The 20,306-nt window shown below is 38.5% G+C and overlaps 1 protein-coding gene and 1 pseudogene across 1 annotated transcript in view; one reads left to right on the forward strand and one right to left on the reverse strand.

Annotated features, from left to right (window-relative positions):
- The window catches only part of Dock3 (dedicator of cytokinesis 3), a 270,999-nt gene that overhangs the window by 228,889 nt on the left and 21,804 nt on the right, over positions 1-20,306 (reverse strand). The window contains exon 3 of the mRNA XM_055629516.1: positions 17,423-17,463. Coding sequence (XP_055485491.1) covers positions 17,423-17,463 — 41 coding nt within the window. The remainder of the gene's footprint in view (positions 1-17,422; positions 17,464-20,306) is intronic.
- LOC129692972 (ubiquitin-40S ribosomal protein S27a-like) lies at positions 3,427-4,460 on the forward strand (annotated as a pseudogene).

Consider the following 20,306-nt stretch of genomic DNA (forward strand, 5'->3'; position numbering starts at 1 on the left):
CTTAGTAAGAAATATATTTTTACTTTTTGGTTTTTTGTTTGCCCAAGACAGGGTTTCTCTGTGTAGCCCTAGCTGTTCTGGAATCACTCTGTAGACCAGGCTGGCCTCAAACTCACAGCAATCTGCCTGCCTCTGCCTCCCAAGTGTTGGGATTACAGGTATGTGCCACCGTGCCTGATTTATATTTTCACTTTTTAAATTACATTTTAATTAATTGTGTGTGTGTGTGTGTGTGTGTGTGTGTGTGTGTGCACGCGCACGCGCAGCACGTGTGGAGGTCAGAGGCCATCTTGTGGGAGTTCCTTCTCTCCTCCTACCATGTGAGTACTGAGGCTTGAATTCAGGTGGTCAGTCTTAGTGACAGGTGTCCTTACCAACTGAGTCATCTTAACAATCCAAAAAGATATTCTTTCCTATCATTTATTACAATTTATTCAAGCTGTATCCCAGCTGTGTTCCTCTCCCTCATCTCCTCCCAATCCCACCCTCCCTCCCAAGACATTCTTTTTAAGAAACTCATTTCAGTTTTCCAGTCATTTCACTTTCCCTGAATACATGCAAATTCCTTGAAATAAAATATAATGGCCTAAATACTTTTTTATCCTTTAACCCAGGGTATAATAAATTATAGTCTCCTAATAATATATAATACATATGATGCTGTCAGCAACTGAACTACAGTAATTCATTTTATAAAATGGCTCATAACAGAAGATAATCTGTACACTGACAAGGAATATTATTCTAAGAGAATACATAGACTCTGAATGTGCAACTGCACACAGAAGTAACGAAATAAAACTCTCACACGTGATAAAATACCCTCCAAGAAAAGCTAGGTAGAAAAGGTAAGGGAGCAACTACATGCTAATAAAGGGAATAATTTATCAGGATGTTATAATTATTGCAAAAAAATTCCAATAAATGTAAGAGCTTCCCAACAGCATGAAATAAACACGAAAGCACATTACAGGACAGTGATAGTGGGAGGCTTCAGTGCCTCACTATAAGCTTTAGCTAGGTCTTTGCCACTCAACCAATAAAGAACCTTCAGGATTAAATAATCATACAATCCGTTAATTGGACTTAGCAGATATAAACAAAAATTTCCATCTAACAGATAAAAAGTTCATATTCCTCTCAGTGGCCTAGAGAACGTTCTCAAAAATGATCCCAGTATAGACCTTCAAGCATGTCTAAGCAAGCAGGAGGTGTTTGACAAGCTGCTGGGTTGGCAGGACAACAGATGAAAGGAAGACTCTGCCTTTGAGGAGGAAAATGAAAGAAATTGGAAGAGAAGCAGAAAGTAGACAGGGTAAAAGAAATATCCTTTTTTTTTTTTTTTTTTTTTTTTTTTTTCCTAAAGAATTACAGTGTATGCCAGGCATCATGGCACGTGGCTTTAATCACATTTGGGAAGCAGAGGCAGGCAGATCTCTGTGAGTTCTAGGCCAGCTCGATCTGCACAGTGAGTTTCAAGACAGCCATAGATACAACAGTGAGACTGCGTTTCGAAACAGGAACAGGATAAAACAAACAACTTGCACCCGAAAAAGAATCACATCATGTATATGGATTTAGGATGGCATATGTTTATGGGTTTAGGAGGAGTAAAATCCTTACACTGAATCCGTGGATCTTCTTAAAAGATCTTGTCATAAGAGTTCATCACTGAAAACACTCACAAGGCAATGGCAATTGGAAGACACAGTTGAGGCCCCAAGGATAGTTGATAAAGTTGAAGATTTTATTTACTAAGAATGAAGAATTGAAATGGGCTAGAAAAGTCCAACTATGGGTCTTCACACCTTTGTAAATTCTGAAATTTTGTTATTTTCTGTGGAAACCTTACATTGTAACTGTTTTCTACAGTAATATCCTGACAGCTAGGCATGCTGTTCAGTGTCCAAGTGGGCTCCCGTGTAAGGGGTACAGAGGCTGTCTCTGACATGAACTCAGTGGCAGGTTCTCTAATCACCTCCCCTTTTTTTGGGAGGCAGGGGTTAGCCTTGCCAGGCCACATAGGAAAATGATGCAGCCAGCCTTGATGAGACCTGATAAGCTAGGGTCAGATAGAAGGGGACTAGGGAAAGGGCATAGAGGGAGAAGACGGAGGTGAGACTGGGAGGAGACAAGGAAGGGGGCTACAGTGGGGATACAAAGTGAATAAATTGTAATAAATAAGTATATAAATAAAATTAAATTTAAAGAAGAGGTCCTTCATTCTAGATTCCATAACTCAAGTCCTTAATTGCCTGCCTTATCTGAATTCACCATAGTTGAATTGCTTACTGGGTTTTGATGGCTACACACAAATTAAAGTACTGCAAACCATGTGGTGCCATCTATAAAGGATAAACATTGTCTTTATGCTTTAGGTAGATTTGTGCATGACGAGTTATATACTATAGGTGCATAACATGTGACATCTAAATGTCCTTTAGACTTTCTGAAAGCTGAGGCTTGCACTCTATATATCTGAAGTTCTTAGACAACAGTGGCCTGAGACGTTATTAGTCTTATTAGTTAGTGACTGGTTTGTGTTTCTTTTAAGAAACCACACTTTTGCAAGAATGTTTATGTCTTAATGGAGCATTTCTTTTTTTTTTTTTTTTTTTTTTTTTCGAGACAGGGTTTCTGTGTGTAGCCTTGGCTGTCCTGGACTTGCTTTGTAGACCAGGGAGGGCTCGAACTCACAAAGATCCACCCGGCTCTGCCTCCCCAAATGCTGGGATTACAGGCGAGCACCACCGTTTGTGGCTTAATACTATTTTCTAAACAGCAGGGTTGTTATTTTTCTGAAAGAAAGTCACTTTATTATCATTCTTCACTAAATTCCTTACTTAAACTCAACTCAAGGAAAAAAAGAAGTGTTTTAAAGAAAGTAAAAGTTCATCCTCTTTGCCTTTCGGGATGTGGATTGATCATTTTAGTCAGGATCCTCTCTCTTGATTAGTTTTTTAGATGTACAGATTTTAGTAAGTTTATCCTATGTTATATGTCTATAGGAGTGAGTATATACCATTTAGGCTTCACCTCCCCCTGAGGGGGGAGCAGCCTTACCAGGCCACAGAAGATGACAATGCAACCACTCCTGATATGATCTAATAGACTCAGATCAGAAGGAAGGAGAGGAGGACCTCCCTTATCAGTGGACTTGGGGAGGGGCATGTGCAAAGAAGGGGGAGGGGAGGGTGGGGCCAAGAGGGAAGGAGGGAGGGGCTTATGGGGAATACAAAGTGAATAAAGTGTAATTAATAAAATTAAAGTAAATTTAAAAAAGATAGTAAAAGTTTTATATTAGTTTTTCTGTACTGAGTGGGGTTTTAATTTAAAAATTTTTGATGCTTATATTTGTTAAGTTCTGCTAGGCCTCATCTTCCTTGATGATATTAAAGCTCAAAATAAATGCTTTCAGTAGCAGAAATGGCTGTGCTTACAAAGCTGATGTCAGGACAAGTATTCCGAGTAGTGTTTTACTGACATATTTGAAAATACTTGCATTGTGGAAATGCACACATGATTACACATATAGTTTTAATCAAGTATACTATAAAAACTTTCATAATTCAGAATATGGAGGCTTTGTGTATATTTAGCCTATTGCATTAAATTATTATTATGCTTAATTTATAATAAAGATTAAAGTTGTATTTAAAGAGGTCACTGAATATTACTCTGTGAAACTCACTGGTGCTTCTTAACATCTCTAGATTGGTACTTTGGAAAACACAACTTGTTTACTGAGACAGGAATAAAGAATGAAGACTTTAACGGAAAAAAAATGCTTTATCAAATACAAAAATAATCCAAATAATTTCTTGTATATTATCAGACTACAGTGAAATAAAGCTAGAAATCACCTGCAATAGAAACTACACAAACACTTAGACAACAAACTTGACTGAACATTCAGTCACTAAGAAACTAAGAAGGGAACTAAAAAATTTCTAGAATCCTTTCTGATCTGCTTTCTGCAGTGGAGCCTCCACCAAGATTTTTGTGAAGACCCTTACAGGGCACACCATCACACTCGAGGTTGAACCCTTGGACACTATAGAACGTGTAAAGGCCAAGATCCAAGATAAGGAAGGAATTCCTCATTAGCAGAGGCAGATCTTTGCTGGTAAGCAGCTGGAAGATGGCCACACTTTGTCTACAACATTCAAAAGGAGTCCACCTTCATCTTGTGTAGAGACTTTGTGGTGCTAAGAAAGGAAGACGTCTTACAACACTCCCAAGAAGAATAAGCACAAGAGGAAGAAGGTTAAATTGGTTCTGCTGAAATACTAAAAGGGGGATGAAAATGGCAAATTAGTCAACTACCTCGAGAGTGTCCTTCTGATGAATGTGGTGCTGGAGTTTTCATGGCTGGCCACTTTGACAGACATTACTGTGGCAAGTGTTGTGTGACTTACTGCTTCAACAAAACAGAAGACAAGCAGTTGCATATGAGTTAATAAAAAGAAGGAACTGAAGAAAAATTCTAGGATCAAATTAAAATATGAGAGCAAAACTTCCCACAACCTTTGGAATATAGCAAGGTGAATCATATCTGTAAGTGCTTACATTAAAAAAAAAAAATCAGTGAACTCTCAAATAATAATTTAATGCTATACCTCAAAGATGTAGAGAAACAAGAAGCCAAACCCAAATGCACTAGACTTCAAGAAATAATGTATATATTTTGATTATATGTAATATAAACAGCAGTGCAAGAATTAATGAAATCCAGGCTAAATGAACAATACATAAAATCCATCAAAGAGTTGATCTTTTAAAAATAAACAACTGTTTTGGCCAAGCTAAGAAAAAGAGAAAGCCAAATTAATAAAATTAAGTATGAAAAGGGTATTTTACAAAAGACTTCAATAAAATCCATTGGATTATAAGAAAATTTTTTGGAAATTTCCACTGTAAAAGAAGGAGTATCCATAAGAAATAACTAAGCTCCTAAACAATTGTGGTCTTTACCAAATTTAAATAAAGTATAAACAATTTAAACAGATATATGCCTAAGAAACAATTAAGAGTGAAGCATTAATTACACCCTCCCAAATATGAAATGACACAAAGTGGCCCATCTTTAATACAGTGCTCAGAACTTCAGCTAGAGCAGTAAGAGAAAAAAAGGAATAAAATAACACTGGGAGAGGTTAAGTTAGCCCCATTTTTAGATGACATTATCCTATACTTACAGGATGTTATGAACACCACCAGAAAACTCTTAAGCCTGATAAATAAGCCTGCTTTCAGCAAAGCAGCGGACTACAAAAATTTCCCAGACTGAAAATTCTAGGACCAAAAGGATTCACTGCTACCAAATAGCATAAGAATACGTAACATCAATTCTTCTTAAACTATTTGACAAAATACGAAATCAGTATTATCCTGATAACAAAACTAGGTACACAACACAACAAACTATAGTCCAGTTTCCCTAATAAACATAGATTTTAAATCCTCAAAAAATATTCACAAAAAAATTTAAGAACACATTAAGATATTTTTTATTTTTATTATTTATTTTTTATTTTATTAATTATAATTTATTCACTTTGTATGCCCCCTGTAGCTCCCTCCCTCCTCCCCTCCCAATCCCACTCCTCCCTCTTCCTCACCTATGTCCCTCTCCCAGTCCACTGAAAAGGGAGGTCCTCCTCCCCTTCCCTCTGATCCTAGTCTATCAGCTCTCATCAGGAATGGCTGCATTGTCTTCTTCTGTGGCCTGGTAAGGCTGCTCCCCCCTCAGGGGGAGGTGATCAAAGAGCAGACCAATCAGTTCCTGTCAGAGACATTCCCTATCCCCATTACTATGGAAACCACTTGGATACTGAACTGCCATAGGCTACCTCTGTGCATACCTCTATGAGTGGTCCTTGGCTGGAGTATCAGTTTCAGAAAAGATCCCTGTGCCCAGACTTTTTGGATATGTTGCTGTCCTTGTGGAGCTCCTGTCCTCTCCAGGTCTTACTATCTCCCACTTCTTTCATAAGATTCCCTGCACTCTGCCCAAAGTTTGGCTATGAGTCTCAGCATGTGCCTCGACACCCTGCAGGGTTGAGCCTTTCAGAGGCCCTCTGTGGTAGGCTCCTATCCTGTTCCCTGATTTTTCCCTCCTCTGATGTCCATCCTCTTTGCCTTTCTGAATGGGGATTGAGCATCTTAGCCAGAGTCCTCCTTCCTGATTAGCTTCCTTAGGTGTACAGATTTTAGTATGATTATCCTATAATATATGTCTAATATCCACTTATGAGTGAGTATGTACCCTGTGTGTCTTTCTGCTTCTGGGATACCTCACTAAAGATGATCTTTTCCAGTTCCCACCATTTACCTGCAAATTTCATGATTTCCTTGTTTTTTTTTTTATCACTGAGTAATATTCCATTGTGTAGATGTACCACAGTTTCTCTTACAGGACCATCAAGCTGGCTTCATATCTTGAGATGCAAGGTTTCATCAACATATGTAAAGTAATAAAAGTAAAATACTATCCAAAAAAACTTAGAGGGCTGGAGAGAAGGCTCAGCAGTTAAGAGCACTGTCTGCTCTTCCAGGGGTCCTGACTTCAATTCCCTGCAACTACACGGTAGCTCACAACCATCTATACAGGGATCTATCTAATGCCCTCTTCTGGCATGCAGGTGTACATGCAGATAGAGCACTCATATACATAAAAATAAATAAACCTTTAAAAAATTTAGAAATAACATGACCATCTCAAGATACAGAAAAGCCTTTTGACAAAAATCCAACATCATTTCATTATAAAATCCTCAAGAAATAGGACTAACAAACATCAATATAATAATTACTGCATAAGACAAACCTATAAGCTAACATTAGACTAAGCGGAGAAACTAAGAACACCCTCCCAAATATGAAATGACACAAAGTGGCCCATCTTTAATACAGTGCTCAGAACTTCAGCTAGAGCAGTAAGAGAAAAAAAGGAATAAAATAACACTGGGAGAGGTTAAGTTAGCCCCATTTTTAGATGACATTATCCTATACTTACAGGATGTTATGAACACCACCAGAAAACTCTTAAGCCTGATAAATAAGCCTGCTTTCAGCAAAGCAGTGGACTACAAAAATAAACAACATAAAAATCAGTGGCTGTTCTATATACCAGTAACAAAGTGGCCAACAAATATTTTTTTAAATAATTTATTTTCAACAGCTTTAAAAAATAGGGGGCTGGAGAAAAAGAGTGCTCTTGCAGAGGAATGAAGTCTGGTCCTCCGCACTCGTGTCAAGGACTCACAACCTCTTATAACCGAGCTCCAGGGGATATAATGACCTCTCCTAAGTTCTATAAGCATCGGCACGTACGTATGCATACACACACAGGCACACAAATAAACATAAATAAGAAGATATATCCTTTTTAAAGCTAGGAATAAGCCTCCTTGAGACAATAAAAAAAAATCTACAACGAAAACTTTAAAACACTGAATAATGATATTGATAAAATCACTAGACAATAAAAAGGCATCCCATACATAGAGACTGACACAATTAATACTGTGAAAAAATATTACTGAAAATTCTAAAGATTCAATGTACTCTTCATCAAAATATAAGTGACATTCCTTGCTGAACTAGGAAAAAAGCCTAATCTCATAGAGAAATACAATGGACTCAAAACGCTACAAAATTTCTAAATGAAACAAACAAAAACCACAAAATCAGATTAGCCAAAGTGACAGAGACAGTTTTGCACTGACACATAAACAGACATGTGGACCAAGGCAACAGAAAAGAAAATGCAGAAATAAATCCATACAACTATGGCCACCTAAGTTTTGACAAAAGTTTTTAAATCATAAATAGAAGTCAGAGGGGGAAGATCTCTTCAACAAATGGGTGTTGGAAAAACCAGGTATCATATATGTAAGAGTGCAGTTAAACCTGCATCTATTACCCTTTATTTTATTTATTTACATTCAAAATTGATTTTAAAAACCTGTATTATAAAACCTGAAATGCTGAAACTGCTGGAAGAAAATATAGGGAAATTACTTAAAGATATGTTTGGTTTGGTTTTGTTTGGTTGTTTGTTTTAATTCTGGAAAGGACAACAGTGGAAAATAAATGAATTGACAAATGGTATTAAATGAAATCAAAAGACTTCCTCACAGTAAGTAAAACAGAGTATCCACACAGTAAAGAAACTGGCTCTAGAAGACAACAGAAGAAAATCTTTGCTTGCTTTATGTCAGATAAAAAATTAATATAATATCTAGATATGGAAAAAATAAATAAAAACATCTAGATATGGAAAAATAAAAATATCTAGATATGGATTTTTTAAAAAGCAAACATCAAAAACTAAGTCTTCTGCTCAATAATTAGATGAACCAAAAAGAAAGTTCCCAAAAGAAGAAAAAACATATGGCCAACAAATATTTGAAAAGTGCTTTACAGCTTTATGCATTAGGGAAATACAAATTAAAATACAAATTAAAGACTGCATCTCATCCCAGTCAGAATAGCTGTCATAAAAAAGAAGCAACAAATGCTGGTGAAGACAAAGGAAAATATGAACTCATATTTTCACTGCTGGTAGGACTGCAAATTTGTGCAACCACTACGAAAATCAGTATGTATATCTCTCCAAAAACTAAAAATGGAACTAACATATGGTCCCACTATACCACTCCTGGAAATATACACAGGGATTTTTAAATCCTACTACAGAGATACTTACACATCTATGTTTACTGATGCACTATTCACATTAACAAGAAAATAGAACCAACCTAGATGTCCATAAAACAAGACTGGATAATGAGATCATATAATATAAGATAAACATACTAAAATCTATAGTTCTAAAAAAGCTAAACAACAAGGAAGACTCTAGAGAAAATGCTTAATTCTCATTCAGAAGGGCAAACAGGATAGGCATCAGAAGTGTGAATAGATAGGAAACGGGACTGGGGTCTTTGATACCCAGTAGGGTATCAGAGCAGATGCTAAGACGCATAGCCAAACTTTAGGCAGAATGCAGGGAATCTTATGGAAGAAGGGGAAGATAGAAAGACTTTGAGGGGACAGGAGCTCTACAAGGAGACCAACAGAGCCAACAAACCTGGGCCTGGGGTCCCTGCAGAGACTGACGAATCAACCAAAGACCATACATGGAGATAACCTAGACCCCCTACTCAGATGAAGCCCATAGGCTGCTCAGTTTCCAAGTGGGTTCCCTAGTAAGGGGAGCAGGGACTGTCTCTGACATGAACTCAGTGGCTGGCTCTCTGATCACCTCCCCCTGGGGGTTGCAGCCTTGCCAGGCCACAGAGGAAGACAATGCAGCCAGTCCTGATGAGACCTGATAGTCTAGGGTCAGATAGAAGGGAGGAGGACCTCCCCTATCAGTGGACTAGCAGAGAAGCATAGGGGGCAAAGAGGGAGAGAGGAAGAGTGGGACTGGAAGGAGACAAGGGAGGGGAGCACAGCTGGGATACGAAGTGAATAAACTGTAATAAATAATAAATAAACAAATAAAAGAAAAAGAAAATTATGACATCTGTTGCTTTGTGTTTAATTAACTGTTTTGCCCCAAGGTCTGCCTGCTCTTGTAAGAGCAGAAATCCATGCACCCTTTGTACCCACGTGCCCTTTATAATCCTTGTCGACAAAATATCCCTGATTGGCTGAATAAATGCCTACACACCTCAGCAGGGCAGAAGTTAGGGTGGCATAGTCAAGATTCAAGCTTGGAGGAAGGAGGAAGAGACAGGTACGAGAGGAGAAAGAACGTAAAGAGCCACATGGGCCGAAAGAAAGTAACTCTGAGAATGGTGTGGAGAGGTGCAGCCCAGAAGCATGTGCAAGTAGTTTTGGATTATGGATGGGAAGTAGCCCAGCTAGACATGATTAAAGCAGAGGGCATGGGAAGTAAGGAATTAGCTTAGGGGAAATTATTTGCCTAGCCCCAGGTGAAAAAAGGCTTACTTAAAATACAACAGGTGTCTATGTTTTTCACGCGTGTTGATATTGGCATTTAAGGAAGTGGGTTAGTAATAACTGTCGCAATAATTACAGGCTTCAATAATAAACAGTATTGGCAATTTATATCTTTATTTACTACAACAGAAAATAAATGGACCTGGAAATTATATTTTAGTTAAGTATCCTAGAAAGATAAATATCCTGCTTTTTCTCTCATATGCAGATTCTAGATTTTAAATTTTATTTATCCACTATACATGTGGGAGGTTCAGGTGACGAGACTAGAAAGTAGGTCATGGAGTTTTAAGAAAGAATTGGAGATGGGAGAAAAACAAGATAAAAGAATACATGTAACATAAGAAAGGGGGCTGGCATGGGGGTGCAAGAGAATTAAGGAGGGAGGATTAAGGGAAAGGGGACAACAAAGTATGAGGAGGTAGAGGAGAGGAAAGGGAATGGAATAACCAAAAGTCACGCTGTACAAAAACAGCCTTATGGAAATCGACTACTTCAAATGTTAATTTAAAAATATTGCTTTTTTAAAAGAGTTTGAACATGGGTGGACACTGCCAATGTTCAAAGGCTTTGAGAATTGAAGGATCATGGGAGAGAGAGGAAGAGGAGGAGGAAGGAATCAAAGAGCTGCTATGGGTGAGTGTGAAGGAAGCACATGAGGGCATGGATGGAAGCAGCAGCCTAGATGAAGAATAAGCAAGTATTTATGGAACTATGGGTGGGAGGTAGCCTGGGTTGGGGCTGGGAGGTAAAGGTAGTTTAGAAGGTTAATATCTGCCCTGCCCCAGGTGTTATAAGGCTATTATAAAATCTACCAGGTATCTGTGTCTTTTATTAACTGTGATAGTAGGTTAGATATACCACCCTAATAACTACAGGGCTAATAATAAACATTATTAGACCATACCATTAAACTAACAGCAACAGGAGCCTGTCTTAAAAAATAATAATAATAAAATAAAAAAGAAAGTAAAAAAAAAAAAAAACTAATAAAGTTAAAAGCCTCTATTCAGCAAAGGAAATAGTTAAGAGTGGAGAAAGAAGTCCACATAATGGAGAACATCTTTGTCAGATATTCATCTCATACCAAATATACATCAAGAAATGAAAGAATTAAACACACAAAAACAAATCAACAAATGGATAAATAAATAGAGTAAACAGCTCCCAAGAGAATGACTCAATAGTCAACAGCACTTGTTGCTCTTCTAGAGAACCTGAATTCAGTTCCTAACACCCACATGGTGGCTCACAACTGTTTGTAGCTCCAGTTCAAGGAGACCTGATACTTTCCTCTGGCACGCATGGCTACCAGTCATGCACATGGCGCCCATAAATACATGTAGGCACTCGTACATACAGGTAAAATAAAAATAATCTTTTCTTTAAAAATAAAAACTAATGGCCAATAAAAACATGAAATCATGTTTAATACCCTTAGCTATTATGGCTGGTTTTAATGTCTATTTCTCACAAATTAGAAGCAGTTGAGTAGGGAGTCTCACCTGAAGAACTGTCCTGATTATTGTGGGGAGTCTCATCCCAACCGTAGGTTGCACTTTCTAGTAGGAGCCCAGATAAAAATGGGTATTTTAGAGGAAGTTTGTTCTCTCCCCTTTTGCTCACTTGGCCTTCTTCTCATGCTACTGGGTTGATTTGCCCTGGTTTTGCTGCTGATGCTGTTATTGTTGCTTGCTTCAATGAGTACAGCCAGCAATCCCAAGCTTTCATAATGTAACAGAGAACAGCAGCTTTCTAGGAACTTACTGGGGTTCTAATGCCAAACTGGGACTACGGAGTCAGCCCATCTTTTGAACTAGGCGACTCCCAGTTGTTACCCCACACCCCACGAGAGTTATTCTGGCACTACTCCAACTACTGTGGCACACAGCCTCAAAGACCCAATTCCCCAATTCCAGGATCTCATCATATCAGGTGTGGCTTGGCTGTTGTTACTATTTTAAAGCTTGTTTAATAGATTCTGCATGGGAAAATGCAAATCAAACTTTGGAGTCTCCCTGACTAATAACTTCTGAAGCAGTATCACACACCTGGCACAGGATTTTTCATTTAATAACCCATGTCTTCTGAGGAAAGGGTGATGGCATTAGAGATTGAGAGCTTTTCTTGTCTAATTTTAATAGAGAGAGCTGAGATAACTCAGAAAGAAAACATCAGCAGAGACAGTAGAAAAGCAGCAGTGGAGCTGTGAGCTACTTTGATAGCCATATACAAGGAAGAACCATGAGAGATGCAGGGAACAACAAAAGCTGAAGTTCATTTCCTAGGTTTATTAACTACAACATTAGCAAGAGCTAAGGAATTCCAACTTCCCAGACTTCTGTAAGAGATGTAACCCGCGGTCTTTTATGAGACTGTTTTTCTCCAACCAAGGACCATGTATGGATATAACCTAGAACCTCTCCTCAATGTAGCCCATGGTAACTAAGTATCCAAGTAGGTACCCTATTAAGGGAAACAGGGACTATTTCTGACATGAACTCAATGACAGGCTCTTTGACCTCCCCCCTACCCAGAGGGAGCAGCAGCCCTGCTGGGCCACAGAGGAGGACTTTGCAGCCAATCCTGAAGATACCTGATAAACCAGTGTCAGATGAAAGAGGAGGAGGTCCTCCCCTATCAGTGGACTTGGAAAGGGGCAGGGAAGAGACGAGGGAGGGAGGGTGGAATTAGGAGAGAATGAGGGAGCGGGATACAGCAGGGATACAAAGTTAATAAACTGTAACTAATATAGATAGATAGATAGATAGATAGATAGATAGATAGATAGATAGATAGATAGATAGATAGATAGATAGGGATGTAACCCTTGTAAACTATGCCTGAACAGAGTAGTAATACTTATTAGCATAAAGCTAAGGATCCCAGTACATAGGACCTTAGACAAGACCTATAAAAGTAGAGGGAAACACGTGCTGGTGCTCACTCTTGTCTGCTGCTGCCACTCACCACTATCAAATGCCAAGGGATATAACAGCTGCCAGAGGCCAGCAGAACTACCCACCTACACACAATTTCTACTCAGAGAAAAAGGATCCCAACAAAATGATTCACAGAAAGCACTAAAAGGGGTATTTACAATGAAGACTTCAGGAAATCAGAACAACAAGACAAAACAAACAAACAAAAAAAAAAAACAAAAAAAAACACCCATTCCAATAGTGTTTAACTGTACTTGTGCAGGGATTCTAAAATTTTAGTTCAGCCTGAGTTACACACTGAATTTGCAGCCAGCCTGATCTAAATAGGAAGACCCCGTCTCAGAAAATGAAACAATGCAATTCCCACTCCAGTACTTTACAGTAGTTAACGCTAAACAGTACCACAGTACTGATTCATCATTCCCCAGTTACACTCACTGCAGTACCGTAGCGTACACTTCAGAAAGTGAATTTATCAGTATGTATCATTAATAACAGTTTCTCTTAAAAGTCTTATGCCATGTACTATGGTTTGTGTACCCTACAGTTCATGTATTGAAGGTCCTCAGGGAGGCACTACTGAGCAATAATGCGTTCTTTAGAAAGTAAAGCCCCTGAGAAGTCATTAAAGGCAAGCACCCATGGGAAATTCTGGTATTCTGACCTATTCAGACTTCCTTGCTTTGCTTCCTGGTTCATATTGTGTAGAGAGTGCTCGGACCATATGCTCCATGGCCATTGCCATTTGGCATAACTATCCCAAAGGCTTAATGAGACAGGCAGCCTGATCATGGACTTGAAGCTATAAAACTATGTGCCAAAATAAACCTCTTTATAAGTTCACTATTTTATGTATTTCACTGTAGTAACAGAAAGTTGGAATACTATGTGACAGTACTGAGCACATGTGCAGCTCAGCTGACCAATGAGAAAGCCTGAAGTCCCTATCATTCTCTGTGCAATCTGGCATGTAATACTCTAAATACATGTCTGACTTACTTTTCCTACCATACCAACCATAATTCTCTTTAATAATGGACTCTAGATGGCTTGCATTATTTATTGTTTCTTGAACATGGCTTGTAAATTTTTGTACCATACAAAACATTCTATAAGGCTCCCTTTTTATTTTTCATTTTATTTTTATTAATTACAGTTTATTCACTTTGTATCCCCCCTGTAGCTCCCTCTCTCCTCCCCTCCCAATTTCTCCCTCCTTCCCCCTTCTCCACCCATGTCCCTCCCCAAGTCCACAATAGGGGAGGTCCTCCTCTCCTTCCTTCTGATCCTAGTCTATCAGGTCTCATCAGGAGTGGCTGCATTGTCTTCTGCTGTGGCCTGGTAAGGCTGTTCCCCACTCAGGGGAAAGTGATCCAAGAGCCAGCTACTGAGTTCATGTCAGAGACAGTCCCTGTTCCCCTTACTGTGGAACCCACTTGAACACTGAACTCCCTTTCTTAATTAATGGAATTTTAGTCATCTCACAGATCTGTTTGTTTTTCCCTCTTAAGCATGTGCTTTATAGAAAGCAAAAACTATAATTAAATATTGGTTTTTCTTATTTTTCTCTTATTCTTTAAACTTTAGGAATGTTCTTTAAAACTACACATTTTTATTTAATATTTTTATAACCTTAATTAACAGGTTCCTTCCTTAAACATAGTGGCCTTAAGAGAGTAACTGTCAGGCAAGAAATTCTTTACTGTCAACTGGCCAAATAGAAACCTAGCTATTTTAGATAGAGTCACGCTGAGGACAATCCAAAAGATGCAGAGGACCATTACAACCACAATGTGGCTAAAAAATAACCATTCCAGATACCTTGCTTAGAAAGCAGCACTCCAAAATATCTTACAGTCATTTTCATTATGCATACCAGAGAGCGTACACTTCCCCTGGTGGCCCAGCCAGAGGCTTCTGATTAGCGTAAACACAGCCCTTCATTTGCACGAGTGGTTACCTTCTCCTCACTATATAAACAGATTACCTGGAAGACACCCTCTTTTATTGACCCCTGGTGTTGTAAAATTAGGCCTAATAAAAGACTTCTTAATGGGAATTGGATTTTTATCATAAAATAGAGAAGGCTAAATGGGTAAAAACAAAGAAAGTCGGGGTGGTAGTGATGGCAGTGGAAACAACAGCCATAGTAGTCATAAAAGAAATAGAAGACTGGCAAGAAGGTGGCTGGAGAGCTCCAGAGAAAGGTCAGTGGCAGGGCCATTGGGAAACAGGTATCTGAGAGGACAAAGGATGGTAGAAGTATAGAGATGGCTATACAGAGGCAAAGGCAAGGGATTATGGGCAATTATTACTAGAGGAGTTCCAGGGAACTACCAAACTCCAGGATCTTGACATGCAATGCCCAAGAGATACATATTAGCTACCATTAAGAGCCAAGGCTTTGGAAGCTATAACTGCTGCACTGACTATCTACTGCTAAAAAAGACTGGAAAGATGGCTCAGTGGGTAAAGGCACTTAACACCAAGTCCAACAGCCTGAACTCTCTCCAGGACCATATGAAGGAAGGAGAGACCCAACTCCCACAAGTTGTCCTCTGACCTCCACCTGTGTGTCACTGCATGCATACACACTCGAAAGAAAGAAAGAAAGAAAGAAAGAAAGAAAAGAAAGAAAGAAAGAAAGAAAGAAAGAAAGAAAGAAAGAAAGAAGCAAACCTTTTTTAAAGATGAAGCTTATGATAGCTACTAATTAATGGTTGCTTGCAATTAAAAGCCTAGAAGAATAAATTTCAAACATGGCTCGCTCTCCTCCCACCACGGCCCCTGTGACACACGGATATGCATGTGTCACAGGACACATGTAGATATCAGGTGATAGATACCTCAGGTATCAAGTCAGGTCCTTGTCTTCTACTTTGTTGGAGACAGGGACATTCTTGTCCATTGTTGTGTATGCCAATCTTCCAGAACCACTCTTCTTTCCACCTCCCCTCTCTCAACAGGAGTATATTGGGATCTGAATTTAAGTCACCAGGCTTGCACAATAAACACTTTACCAATGAGCCATCTCCCCAGCAATTAAAGATTTTTACAAGAATAGATAAACAGCCAGCTGACTGGCAGTACTACCAGTTTTTCACTGTATCTAAAAGAATATATACTTGAAGAAAAGCCTATTAAATGGCAACACATGCTGGAGAAGTTGTAGAGAAAGGGGAACCCTCCTCCACTGCTGGTGGGAATGTAAACTTGTACAAGCACTCTGGAAATCAATCTGGCGCTTTCTCAGACAACTAGGAATAGCGCTTGCTCAAGATCCAACCATACCACTCCTAGGCATATATCCAAAAGAGGCTCAAGTACACAATAAGGACATTTGCTCAAACATGTTTGTAGCAGCTTTATTTGTAATAGCCAGAAGCTGGAAACAACCCAGATGCCCCTCAACTGAAGAATGGATGCAGAAATTGTGGTATATCTACACAATGGAGTATTACTCTGCAATTAAAAAATAAGGAAATCATGAAATTTGCAGGTAAATGGAGGGACCTGGAAAGGATCATCCTGAGTGAACTGTCCCAGAAGCAGAAAGACACATACGGTATATACTCACTCATATAACATAGGATAAACCTACTAAAATCTGTACAGCTAAAGAAACTAATCAAGAGAGAGGACCCTGACTAAAACACTCAATCCCCATACTGAAAGGCAAAGAGGAAGGACATCAGAAGAAGAAGGAAACAGGAAACAAGTTAGTCCCCCTGAGGGGGGAGCAGCCTTACCAGGCCACAGAAGATGACAATGCAGCCACTTCTGATGAGATCTGATAGACTAGGATCAGAAGGAAGGAGAGGAGAACCTCCCCTATCAGTGGACTTGGGGAGGGACATGCGTGAAGAAGGGGGAGGGAGGGTGGGTTCGGGAGGAGAGGAGAGAGGGGCTTATGGGGGATACAAAGTGAATAAAGTGTGATTAATTAAAAAATAAAATTATACATCAAAAAATTCTATATGGTCACAAAATACATATACATATATATTTTTAGTATGTTACTATTAATCATACTTTACTGAAAGATAAAATCTAGTATATAATATCAGTATTCTATGCAGTCTTATTTAATTTCACATTTTAACAAAATTATTAATATTAACAAAGGAATGCGTACTTGAACATTATTTTCATTTTTCCCACTTTGCACCTTAGGAATAAATTTATCTAACTAGACATAAGGTTCTATAACACTAAAACTATAAATAAGCCAATTTAATTTTGGTCAAATCTTGGGAAAAAAAAAATCACTTAAAAGTATGACTAGACTTCTTCAGAACAAGTATATAGCTTTAACCACATTTGCATTTTCTGTGATTTCTGAAAAATCATTTTAATATTGCATTATGATACCAAGACAATTCTGCCAGAAAGATGACTGTAGCTACTGTAAAGGGTTAAAGATCAAGTAGAAACAGTTATTACTGACTGTTAATAACATGATGCAAATCCTGCACATGAAGGAACACAACAGTGAACTTCATTACCTTTACATTAGGCTTCTTTGTTGAAACTCCTCTGTACCAACCTAAAAAGATATTAAAATAATGTTACTGTTGTTCTGTAAGAGACACAATGGTCATTTTTTTTAAAGCAGATGATTGTGAGATTTTTCTTAATATATTTTGGCTTCATTAGGATCACAACTGTGCTAGCAGGTTAGCCCTGATGGAACAGCTTTTTATTTTTATTCGGTTTTCTTTTATACGGCAGATAGGAAGTACAGTTCAGACTATTTACTGGTTCATTCACTCTCCAATGCAGCATACTATACTATTCACTTGTTTGTTGTTATTGTTTCTGATCAGTTGATAAAATCTGTAGACCTATTCCTTTCAGCGTTCATATACAGAAATACTAACAAAACGTTCAATTTCAACAGAAGTATTTTCAGGCAAGGGAAATCTTATTGGCAACCTTTCTTCATAATAATCTATTATTTTCAGAGTTTTGATATAGTTTACTTGTGTTTTAGAGAAAACAGCATATCAGAGTATAAACCAAGAAAAGCACTTACAAAAGGAAAATAATATGAAAATCATAAATAGCAGCTAATGTTAACTGAGAACTTTTATTATTATTTCTAAATATTGGAATTGAGGGATTTTTCCATGTACTAATCTTCAAATCTCATGACAATGCTATGAAAGGAAGAAAAAAACCTAATTTTTTTCTCACATGAAAACAACAGACTACAAAAGAACAGAAATTCTGCTTCTTTTAGTAACAACAGCTAAGGCAATAAATTCTAATAACTAGTTTCACAAACTGAGTCGCAAGTTCTTCATTTATCTTTTTAAATGATAATCTTACTATACTTAACATGAACATATTAAGAGACACCACATGGCAGAATGAGGGTCTCTAAAAACCTTGAGAATAAAAAAATAAACCCATGAATATGCTACTAAGCAACAGCATTCAAAGCTGTGAGGTACTGGGGAAACAGAAGGCAATCTACAGAACTAAAGATAACATCCATAAACAGACCCACACAGAATTCAACTGACCCTTGGCAAAGTAACAATGGCAACACAATAGGAAAAGAGATGTTTTCACAAGAAGGAGGACCCAGGGTAAGAAGATCAATCCTTACTTAGAAAGACAAATAGGATGGACATTGGAAGTAGGAGAAAATGAGAAGCAGGATAGGAGCCTACCACACAGGGCCTCTGAAAGACTCTACATAGCAGTGTATCAAAGCAGAAGCTAGGACTCATAACCAAACCTTGGGCAGAGTGCAAGGAATCATATGAAAGAAGAGGGAATTAGTAAGACCTGGAGAAAACAGGAGCTCCACAAGGACCAAATATATCTGGGCACAGGGGCTTGTCTGAGACTGATTCTCCAACCAGGGACCATGCATAGATATAACCTAGAACCCCTGCTCGGATGTAGCCCATGACAGCTCAGTATCCAAGTGGATTCCCTAGTAAGGGGAACAGGGACTGTCTCTGACACGAACTCTATGGCTAGCTCCTTGATCTCCACAGCCCACCATGGGAGGAGCAGCTTGCTAGGTCACAGAGGAGGACATTGCAGCCCGTCCTGGTGAGATCTGATAAGCTAGGTTAAGATAGAAGGAGAGGATGACCTCCCCTATAAGTGGACTTAGAGAGGGACAAGGAGGCGATGAGAGAGAGAGGGTGGGATTGCAAGGGAATGAGGGAGGGGACTACAGCTGGGACACAAAGTAAATAAACTGTAATTAATATAAAAAAATTAAAAATTATATCAAGAAAAAAAGAAACTAAAAAAAATGTTTTCAGCAAATGCTGTCAGAACAACTGGTTATCAACTTTGCAAAAATATATATATATAGATACAGCCCAGTGCCCAACTGAAGCAGAGACTCCCCACTCTTTACCAGAGGCCACACCAGCCATCAGAAGTCCAGGTAGATAGCCAGCCAATGGACCTCCTCCACTCTTTTGGTGGCCCACCCTCAGAACCCCAAGCCAACCCTTCTTTCCTCATCAATTTCCAATTTCCAATCCCCAATTCAGGCAGAGACCTCACGCTCCACCAGAGGCCATGCCAGTCACCATAAGTCCAGCACTCCAGAAATGTCCATTAACATACAAAGGCCTACAGAACACCAAATAGACTAGACCAGAAAAGAAACTCCTCACATTACATAACAGTCAAAACACAAAATCTACAGAACAAGGAAAAAATATTAAAAGCAGCAAGGGAAAAAGACCAAGTAACATAAAAAGGTAAACCTATCAGAATCATACTGGACTTCTCAACAGAAACTATGAAAGCCAGAAGGGCCTGGGTGAATGTTATGCAGACTCCAAGAGACCACAGATGTCAACCCAGACTACTATACCCAGCAAAGCTTTCAATCAATATAGATGGAGAAAACAAAATATTCCATAACAAAACTAAACTTTAACAATATCTACACAGCAACCCAGCCCTACATAAGATATTAAAATGAAAATTCCAATCTAACAAAATCAACTACACCCAAGAAAACACAGGATATAGATAACTTCACAACAAAAAATTAGAAGAAAACAATTAATAGAAATGCAGTAACACCACCAACTCCACAATAAAGGGAATTAACAATGATTGGTCACTTTCATCTATCAACATAAATGAACTCAACTCCCTAATAAAAAGACACAGACTAACAGAATGGTTGCAGAAACAAGATCCAACATTCTACTGCATCCAAGAAACACACCTCTGCAACAAAGAAAAACTCTACCTCAGAATAAAAGGATAGAAAAAAAATGTTTTTCAAGCAAATGACCCAGAAAACAAGGTGGGGTAGCTATCCTAATATCTAATAAAATAGACTTTCAACCAAAATTAATCAAAAAAGATGAGGAGGGACACTTCATTCTCATCAAAGGA

The sequence above is a fragment of the Psammomys obesus genome, unplaced genomic scaffold, assembly GCF_907164565.1.
Source record: "Psammomys obesus unplaced genomic scaffold, mPsaObe1.curated_primary_1811, whole genome shotgun sequence".
Lineage (NCBI taxonomy): Eukaryota > Metazoa > Chordata > Mammalia > Rodentia > Muridae > Psammomys > Psammomys obesus.